At 45.9% G+C, this 10,041-nt stretch overlaps 1 protein-coding gene across 1 annotated transcript; it reads left to right on the top strand.

The window, feature by feature from the left end:
* Positions 1 to 218: 218 nt before the first annotated feature.
* On the top strand, positions 219 to 9,760 carry tmem116 (transmembrane protein 116). The gene is made up of 11 exons (XM_030073195.1): positions 219 to 299; positions 1,686 to 1,732; positions 2,237 to 2,300; positions 2,766 to 2,894; positions 4,750 to 4,854; positions 5,755 to 5,804; positions 6,218 to 6,301; positions 6,667 to 6,805; positions 7,803 to 7,947; positions 8,674 to 8,753; positions 9,525 to 9,760. The coding sequence occupies exons 1-11, from the start codon at positions 219 to 221 to the stop codon at positions 9,690 to 9,692; spliced, it is 1,092 nt and encodes a 363-aa protein (XP_029929055.1). The 3' UTR covers positions 9,693 to 9,760.
* Positions 9,761 to 10,041: the final 281 nt, after the last annotated feature.

The raw sequence follows: 10,041 nt of genomic DNA on the forward strand, positions 1-10,041 counted from the left end.
ATGTTAGATATCAGGATAAATACTGATCAAGTGATTTAAAGCCTTTATATTGAAGACAGTAATGCTGAGGGGTGCATGAGGGGGGCTGAGGCAGTGGGAGGAGTCGGGGCAGATATATACTGGGAGCTGCTCAGACGGGATGTTCTCCATCCCACAGCGGCAGGAGGCTGCGCCATCACTTCCACAGAGGCTCTGTCTGCTCCGGACTGTGCGGCAGCATGTGGGCTGCGGGGGGTCTGGAGATGCTTCTCAGCAACAGCAGCCAGAAAAACACGACAGAAGCCGAGGACTGGACTGAGGTGGGTCTGCCATTAAAAACACATTTCCAATAAAACAGTACATCATAACATCACATCAAGACACATAAAAAAGTCACAACAGAAGCAACATTAAATAGCACCAAGAGTTCGATGGTGAGGACTGAATTCATATGAGTATGAAGTGCATTGTGCTGAGGTGGGATTAAATGGGATAAGATGTTGGATGCTGAGGCTTCAAGGTGGTTATTCTTACTGATTGAGATATTTTAGGATTTTTTGTAAATGTGGGAACTGAAAACAGTGATGTAGAGGCTGCAATCATCTAACATTTTGTTACTCAGCCGTGGCTCTGCTCTGTCACAGTGATGGGAGTTTGTTTGCAGCCCAGCTTAACTGCTTCAGAGAGCAGGGGAAACCATCCGAAGCTGGTCGGTACATCATCTGAAATCATATTCTCACCTTTTTTTTTTTTTTTATCATTCTCTTTGGCTCAGTTCATGAATGAGAATGACTTTTTTCAAGCAAAAAGTGAACATCTCAGAAAAATGAGGTTGTTGTTCGCAACATGTTTGAGTCTCTCACTCGTTCAGGCTGACTGCAGGTGCAGAAGAGTCAGGCATGTAGCTGCACATGTTGTGGAGCTGGAGAGGAAGGTTCGGTTTCAGGTTGTCATGTTGCTCAGCGGCACAGAGGCGCTGGTGTCTGCTCTCTGCTCTCCCGCATCGTTTCCTCTTTTGTCATTTTCACTCCTGAAATGTGCAGACGAATGAAATCTGCACTGAGAGAGCAGCTCTGCAGCTTTTGTGAATATTGCTGCTGCACGATACAGCTGGTGTTGTAGTGGGAAATAATGATAATTAAAAAAAAATGCAGTCTGCTTTCAGACAAAAAGCCACGAATATGGATGAGACAGCCTAAATAATAATTTTATAAACAGAGTAGCCTAAATCTTGCTTTCTGCTCTGATTTTTCATTGTTGGATATTGGAAATTCCTGAGACTACAGGAAGAAGTAAAAAATGTGGAAAGGCTGCAGTGATACTATTTTTCACTGAGCTGCGTTCTCAGTCAGTTTCCCAGGAGAACGTATTTCTGTCGTGGAACTTTTTTTTTTTTTTTTTTTTTTGCAAACAATAAAACTAACCCTAACCCTACATATCCAAGTGGTTTTCGTACTCTCCCAAACCTCAACCAGGTACTTTTGGTGGCTGAAGTCACAAGACAGAAACAAACCAAACCTGTGGCCAAATATTCACATCTTCACAGTTCAGCTTTTTGGAGCCACAGTATTTTCCCCCCCGACAGCAGCGATGTTGAATTACGGTAATCTGCCTGTTACACATGAGCATGATGACGATTTGTGTGTGTGTGTGTGTGTGTGTGTGTGTGTGTGTGTGTGTGTGTGTGTGTGCGTGTGTGTGTGTAGGTCTATGAGGTGGAGAGGTGGATCCAGCTGGTCATGGCTGTTCTCAGGTCAGTATATTGTCTGTTGATCAATTATCGGTTTATTCTCAGTGCAAATACCTGAAACCAGACGCCGTACCTTTTTTTTTTTTTTTTTTTTTGGATAATTTTACAAGTTTAGGCAGTTACTTTGTGGCCAATTCCTGCAAGAAATCAAATATTTTTTTGAGGTTTCAAATGATAAAAAAAAAAAATAATAATAATAATAATAAAAATAAAAAATAAAATGAAAAAAAAAAAAAAAAAACTTGGCAAAAAACAGAATAGTGCATCCTCCTGCGGTGATGCGTTTAATGACCTCGCAGACCACCGCCCTCCTGCGGTGATGCGTTTAATGACCTCGCAGACCACCGCCCTCCTGCGGTGATGCGTTTAACGGCATCTGGATGAAGTTAACTCTCACATAAAGATAATCAGGTTATAACTGATGATATAACTGATGATATGAATTCTGATTCTGATTCTGATGATAATTGATGGTATCATGAGGTGACAGCAGTGTGTTTTCTGCAGCGCTCTGGGCTCCAGCTCCATCATCGTGTACTCAGCTTCCCAGAGGCTGCTTCGCGAACCGGAGGTCAGTGCACTTTAGACATGTCAAAAAAAAAAAAAAAAAAAAAAAACCCTCTGAGACAGAATTTAGTTATTAAAACCAGAGCCTGGCTGAAATCTGCATTCATGTTCCAGTACATATCTTTACTTCACTTACTGGATTACCAGATTAGAACATTCATTGTTACAAATGTGTGCTTTTATATATATATATATATAGATAGATTCTGTGCTGTGAAATCTTCCCTGCAGGATTTGACAAATGGTTTGATTGTGTATAAAATGTTGGGAAATTGTGGTAAACAGGCCAAACATTCAAAATCACTGGGATGGAGCTCTGACAGCTTCAGAGTTGAGGAATAATTTTCCACATCCTTACCTGGACCAACCTGGTTTTTGCAGAATCCCAGAGTTAGCCTCAGGTAGAGTCGCTCTGACCTGACATACTGGAGTATTGATGTGTGTGTGTGTGTGTGTGTGTGTGTTGCAGGTGCAGCCTCTCTTGCTGCTCAGTGTGTCTGACCTGCTGCTGGCTGTCTGCTGGCTGGTCGGAGCCTCTCTCTTCTCTCAGGACTGCAGCCGACCAGCCGACTGCTACAACCTCCACACCGCAGAGCAGGTGCTCCACCGCTCGAGTCAGCTGCATCTGCTCGATATTCTGAGAAAAGTCACAAATTTACGAGGAAAAAAATGGGATCAAGTCAGAAGGAAATCCTGCTGGTTTGAGTCCAGAACCCCAATCTCCTCCTCAGCATCTGGACTCTGAAGAGACGTTGCTCTGACCGATTCAGAAGAAAACAATCTGCTGATTCTGGGCTCAGATCAGCAGGATCTCCTTGTTCCTGAATCCCATGTCAGAGTAGAATCTGCTGAGGGGATCAGCTGCAGGCCTGAGACTCGGCCAGCAGAGGTTTAGAGTTTTTTTCTTGTAAATTTCGGTGATTTCTTGTAAATTTATGACTTCAATCTCTCCTTATATCTTTTTGTCAGAATATTATGATATGTATTGTGGTTCTACAAGCATTGTGATGTGATATTATAATTTATTGTGACTTTAGTTTTTTGAATCCTCCTCTAGTTTGTGTCTGTAAAGTTTGATGAGGCTGTGATTCTCCTAGAGGTCACTAGAGCAGAAGGTGGGCGTGTCTGCAAAGGGGGGAGCCGTGGCTGCCCAGAGAACCCATTTTCATTCACACAGCTGGAGGTCAGAGGTCAAGGGACCCTGCTGGAGACAGACATGACAGATTTTCCCTCATTTTTCCCCTCACCAGAATTTAGCCGAACTCTGAGGGATATTTTGCCGCCTCGCCGCCAACCATCGCGTTCCATAGCTCGTCTATTTTCCTGTGAAATCAGAATCTTTACTTTTAATCGATTCAGTAATCACAAAAAGGTAAATAAATAAATAAATAAATAAATATTTGCCTTTCCAAACCTCCAGAGGAGGAGTTTGCGCCTCCTGTGTGATGCACTGTGTTTCTCCAGCTCGGCTGTTTGTCTATCTGACAGACTGGATCCCAGTTCAGACAGATTTGGGTTTGCCAGCTCCTCTCTGATCCCTCTGGACGTCCCGTTAGCTGAACACCCCCCCCCCCCCCCCCCCCCCCCCCCCCGTCTCTCTTGTGTCTCGGTTGAACTTTGCCCTCCGACAGGCCGAACACAGCGGGCCGATCTCCAGCGGAGCGTCACAGATTGTTTGAGGCTCCTGAAGTGGGTCAGGTCAGAGGAAACAGAGCAGCAAATTGTGTCCAGTAGGACGCCTGCTCTCAGAGAAACACGGGTTCTGAAATGGTTCTTCAAACTGCTCTGTGGCTCTACAGAGAACCATCAGCAGCTGCAGAACCTCTTTATTTAGGGGCTGGTTCTCCACACACTTTCTGTGGTTCTTTAAAGTGCTAAAGGTTCTTCATGTTTATTGGAGTTATTTGGTGGCGGCAGCAGCTAACAATTCTTCCTAAAGGAACCATTTCTTGAGGGTTCTTTGAGGAACCTTTAGGAGTTATTTAAAAACCATCCACAGAAATGTTTTTTCAAAGAACTTCTTGCTAAAAGGTTCTCTGTGGAACCAAAAAGAGCTCCTCTATGGTCTCACACGGAAGCACCACTTATGGTTCCAGTCAGCACCTTTGTTACTGTGTGTGTGCTGGGCAGAGAGCAGCAGACAGGCAGACAGACAGAGAGCAGCAGAGCCTGACCTTGTTCCACCTCCTGTCTTCCTGTCTGCTGCTCCCTGCCTGTCTGCTGCTCTCTGCCTGTCTGCTGCTCTGCTGTCTGCCTCTGCCTGTCTGCTGCTCAGTTCATGAAGGTGAAGTGGCAGCAGAGTTTCTGTTTGTGCTGTTTTATTGTTATTTGTTATATTTTCGGACGTTCTCTGGTTGATATGAGTCGTCTGTCGGTGAAGTCCAGCCTCCTGTTCTGCAGTAAAAATGATATTTACATTTTTAAATGTTCTTCCTCTGTGGTGTCTGTGGCAGATGCTGTACATGAGCTCCTTCCTGTACACGCTGAACTACATATGGAGGCTGTACGCCGGCGTCAGGACCCGCTTCTTCTGCAGCATCAACGGCTTCCCTGTGCAGGTACGCCGTCGCAGCGCCGCCCCTTCAACATGACGCACACATCTGCTTCTGTTCCCTGTTTTACCTCTCAGCTGTAAAAGGCAAGAGGCAGAAAAACACATGAGGAAGAATAAACCATGGAGAAAACATGGAAAAGCAGGAAAAAAAAATACAATAACGGAAAAAAACAAAGGCAGAAAAGTTTAAAATCGATAAAAGCAGAAACAAAACAGACTTGATGATTGGCAGGCGGTAAGCTGTGTTTTATTGGTAACTCTGCAGCCAACAATAAAATTTTAAGCCCTGATTTAAAAGACACACCGCTGCCTTCTGATGGATAAAATGCTTTTTATTCATAAGAATAGAGAATATAATTTAGAGAAGAAAGCATCTCACTGGTCACTGAGAACCAATACGACTGACAAGTTCAACAGTTCTTACAAAAAAAGGTCATTTCTCACATCTTTTGGTTTCCATAATTCATATATCATATACCATACCATACCAACACCAACCGGACTAAGCTTTTAATGATATTTCATATTAATGTGTGTCCTTTAATACAGCAGGTGTCACTCAAAGTGCTTCACAATAAAGTGAATAAAATAAAAAACAGGCAATTTAAAACAAGTGCAAACACCCAACAATAAAACCAAGCAAACAGTCCAAAAATAAGATATATAACAGATGGATGTTAGACAAGATATCAAGATATAGAACAAAATATACAACAAAATACATGAAAGAACAAAATAAAAGAATTAAACAAAGGAAGCATGACAGTTAAAAGCGATGGGGAATGAATAATAAGTTTTCAGCTGCCGCCCAGTTCATGTTGATGCTGTTTGTCCTCGCTGAGCGTTTGCCACATGGACAACTCTCTCACTTTATTGTTTTTTTTTTTGTTTGTTTTTTTCCTAGAGTGACATCAGAGTGAGCACAGCCAGCAAAGTCACGGCGCTGCTCTCAGGGTGAGTGGGGATTTCTGTGTAACACTGAGGGAAGCGAGACTGAACTGTGACGCAGGAAACGCTGTGTCAGAGGCGGCCATGAACGCACCACAAAGGCCATGCAAACGTGCAAACAAACAGGCCAGAAAAGGTCACGGCACGATACCTAAGAAGTGATTTAGACCATGATGATGATGATGATGATGATGATGATGATGATGATAAACCACATCCAGACTCAGCTGCTGGCGTCATGTGCTGTTGCTGTGAGAATCTGACAAACGGCTGTGGTTTCACCGCCTCCTGACGGATCAACACCTGAGGAGACGGTGGAGGGTGAAAACCCAGAGGGATGTGGGTCAGGAGGCGGTGAAACCACAGCACCGGTCTGTTATGAAAGATGTTGATGTGAGGAAATGTGCGTGTGGCTGCAGGGTGCTGCCGGCGCTGCTGATGACGCCCGTGTTCGTCCAGGGAAACGTCCACCGCTGCTACGCCAACCTCAGCCAGCCGTACAGGTGGGTGGGAACCTGCAGGAACACAGCGCTCCCACAGACAGTAAACGCACCGTCCGGCTTCATGTTCACGCGGTTTGACGTTTGGTGATGGTTTTGTACGGATAGCTTTAGCTGCTGGAAAGCCCCTGTTTGGTCACAGCGGTCACACACTCTCAGAGAAAAAGGTGCCACAGTTAAACCATCAGAGCTGGACAAGGTGCATCGAGTCCGGACGCACAAAGTTTTTTTTTTCTCAGAATATCACCCAACAATTTTTTTGTCCCTACAGTGACCCCAGTGTGCTGTCACAGGAAAACCTTGTATGAAGTTAGATTTGTTTGTGTGTGTGTGTGTGTGTGTGTGTGTGTGTGTGTGGTGCCTGCCAGGTGCCTGTTGATGCAGACGGGGGCGCTGTTCCTGACCCCGGAGCAGCAGCAGCAGCAGCAGGGAGCCTGCAGGTTGCTGTACAACTACCGCATCGCAGTCTTCCTCACCACCTTCCTCATCACGCTGATGGGCATCGTGGTGAGTTTACTCAGCAGGTCACGACAGGTCACATAACAGGTCACATGACGGGTCACATGACTGCACCGAACCTTAAAGACCCCATGAAATCAAAAGATATGTTTAAGTTTTTTTTTTTTTTTTTTTTTATGAAACGTGTTGCTCTGATCCTCACCTGAGACCTGTGGGAGCGATAATCAGCCGCCTTACCTGCAGCCCAGCACGACACGCTTGGTGCCAACACATTTCTTAGATCATGTACTTTCATCTGATACGAAATGTCATGTCATTACTTTAAATCAATTGATTTGAAAAATAATTTTAAAAAGAATTGCAATACTTAAGGACCCCATGATGTGGACTCCTAGACTGTGTTTCAAATCGCATACTTCTGCCTTTTACTTTTAGTATGTAATGCAGCTGCCCTTACAAAGTATGTAGTGTAGTATGCAGTATGCATGCATGTGCATACTATTGGGACACACTACATACGTCATCCCTGAACATTTGAATGTTGTTATCAAAATGCCGGTGCTGTTTCAAACTGCGCTGTCGACTAGTAGAACATCCTAGTACTCTTGGCATACTGCATCTGACATACTATGTATTAGGACATACTAATTCCTTTTTTGCATACTAAATAGTATGGTAGTATGGGTACTGGAACGCAGGGCTGCTGTCTTTGATGTGTTTCCTGTTGAAACAGGAAGTGTGGGCGGGACCACTCACAAGAACAAACCAACAGGATCTCAGCTTGGGAGAGAAACACGCTTTTATTTTGAAGGGAAAAGGTGGCTAACAGAGGATGTTTAAAGATCTGTGAAAGTTTTATTGGTGGGAATTTTAATTTCCAGCCACTAGAGCAGGATGATGATGTTGCTCTGTTTGACAGGAAGTCGAGGTCACGACGTTAATAACACTGGAAATTATATTTTTCTCTTCTTACCTTCTTTCCTCTTTTTCTTCGGAGTGATACGATTCATACTGATTCTGACTGACAATGCCTGTCTTGCACCAGGTGCTCATGGGAAAGGCCCGCCGTATCTACAGGCGGGTGGTGACCTCCGCCGGTTACCTTGGCGACCGGCAGTGGGCCTCCTTCCGTGTGGTGGACAGGCGGATGCTGCTCTACCCTTCTGTCTTCATCTTCTGCTGGGGGCCAGGTGGGTTTCCTCATCCTCACGCCTCATTTACCCACAATCCTCGGCCGGTACCCGCTGCTTATTATGACATTCAACCTGGTGCCTTTAAAGGGACAATTCACCCATTTGAAAAACTGTGATATGGTATGGCGGGCAATAGTTTTCCAAAGTTAGACTAAATCTTGAAAATGATTTAAAGTAAAGACGCTAAAGATCGCTCTAAAGTTCAGCTACATTTTGGTGAGGGGAAAATCTGGCATGTCTGTCTCCAGCGGGGTCCCTTGACCTCTGACCTCCAGGTGTGTGAATGAAAATGTGTTCTCTGGGCAGCCACGGCTCTCCCCTTTGCAGACACGCCCACCTTCTGCTAATCCCATGCAGTTTGGACCCCAAAGCCTGCAGTCCACATGTGTTCTTGTGGCCTGTTGTAAAATGGTGTGTGTGTGCAGACTGGGGCCTAAACAGTCTTGGAGCTGCATCAGTTGGCTTTGACTGGAAAGCTGAGACTCTTGTGGATTCAATGAGCCACATTTGATTCCTGTGTGATGATGTTGGCCCCCATAGCAGCCATTTCACTGCAGGCAGAGACTTTTGTCACACTGAACGTCTCTGGAGAAAATGACCTCTAGTGACCTCTAGGAGAATCACAGCCTCAGCAGAAAGTACCTGACATAACCGATAAGAGAACTGGAAACTGGATGTGAGCCTGTGCTCTGTGTGTGTGTGTGTGTGTGTGTGTGTCTGCAGCGGTGTACCTGGCGGCGGCGCGGCTGTTCAGGCCGACGGCGGCGCGAGGCCTGGCCAGCGTCGTGCTCTACATCGCCCAGGTCAGTCAGCAACACGACGCTCATGACGTCAAATCTCTGCTGTTTCAGGATCTTTCAGCTTTATACCATCCAGTCTGCCATGTTTTATTTTCACATTGTTCATTTATTATTGCTCTTCTTCTTGTAGTTGTAGTTTTATTTAAGAGATTTTTTAAAATTAATTATTACTGTTGTTAAAAATTTGGATATTCTCTGAGATTAAAGTGGTAAATTTTCAAGAAAAAAAACCCCCACAAATTTATGAGAAAAACTGTGAAACCAGCTGTTCTCCACCTGTGGGATCCAGTCTGAAGGAAATCCTGCTGGTCTGAGTCCAGAACCCCAACCTCCTCCTCAGCATCTGGACTCTGAAGAGACGTTGCTGTGACTTGGGCCGATTCAGAAGAAAACAATCTGCTGATTCTGGGCTCAGATCAGCAGGATCTCCTTGTTCCTGAATCCCATGTCAGAGTAGAATCTGCTGAGGGGATCAGCTGCAGGCCTGAGACTCGGCCAGCAGGGGGCAGCACAGGTGGAGCCACAGACTGAGAGGAGGAGGAAAAACTGTTTCTCTGAGTTTTAATCTTGTAAATTTACACCTTTAATCTGAGACATTCTGAGGTTTTCCTCTCTCACCGGCTCCATAGCTGTTTTCCTCCTGGCTGAGGCACCAGCTCACAGACTAAATGACTGACTGAGCTGGATGTGTGTTAAGGGCCCCGTTGGGCCCCTGTGGCCCCCAGACTGACTCACACAGTGAACACGCTCTGACTGCGTCTCGTCTCTCTCCAGGCCTTCACCTCGGGCTCGCAGGGCTTCCTCAACTGCCTGGTGTACGGATGGACGCACACACAGTTTCGCTCGGCCAGCAGGCGGATTTCGTTCCGGGATGCCGACACCCAGACGCCCCTGCTGCGCTCTCAGAAGAGAGGCTACGACGCCCTGCGTGCCTCCGGCTAGACGGGACGGACCCCGCCGGCCCCGGGCCCCGAGCGGCTGAGTCTCGTCACCTGCAGTGCAGGAAAGTACCAGCTTTCATTTTCAGGTCGACGGGGAAGCACGGCAGCTCTGAGAGAGGAGGACGAGCCGAGGCTGCGGGCTCTGATCCTGAACCAGCGAGGGAAGGTGTGGGGCCTCACGCAAAGAGGAAGAGCGATGACGAAAACAGGATTTGAAAGAGCCGTTGAAAGGCCACTTGCTTTGAGTGACAGTTGGGGTTATTTTAATCAACAGAAACACGGCAGCAGTGTCTCTGGAGTTTTCTAAAGTTCCCCGTCTCTTCTTGTTCTGGTTTCTGCTTCTGAAATTT

Source organism: Myripristis murdjan, chromosome 16, assembly GCF_902150065.1.
Source record: "Myripristis murdjan chromosome 16, fMyrMur1.1, whole genome shotgun sequence".
In the NCBI taxonomy this organism is placed as follows: domain Eukaryota; kingdom Metazoa; phylum Chordata; class Actinopteri; order Holocentriformes; family Holocentridae; genus Myripristis; species Myripristis murdjan.

What these genes read in the sequence shown, in the direction of transcription:
- tmem116 (XM_030073195.1), top strand. Translation starts at nt 219, where the DNA reads ATGTGGGCTGCGGGGGGTCTGGAGATGCTTCTCAGCAACAGCAGCCAG. An exon ending in GGCTGCTTCGCGAACCGGAG is followed by an intron (nt 2,301 to 2,765) that starts GTCAGTGCACTT and finishes TGTGTGTTGCAG; the next exon opens with GTGCAGCCTCTCTTGCTGCT. An exon ending in AACCTCAGCCAGCCGTACAG is followed by an intron (nt 6,302 to 6,666) that starts GTGGGTGGGAAC and finishes GGTGCCTGCCAG; the next exon opens with GTGCCTGTTGATGCAGACGG.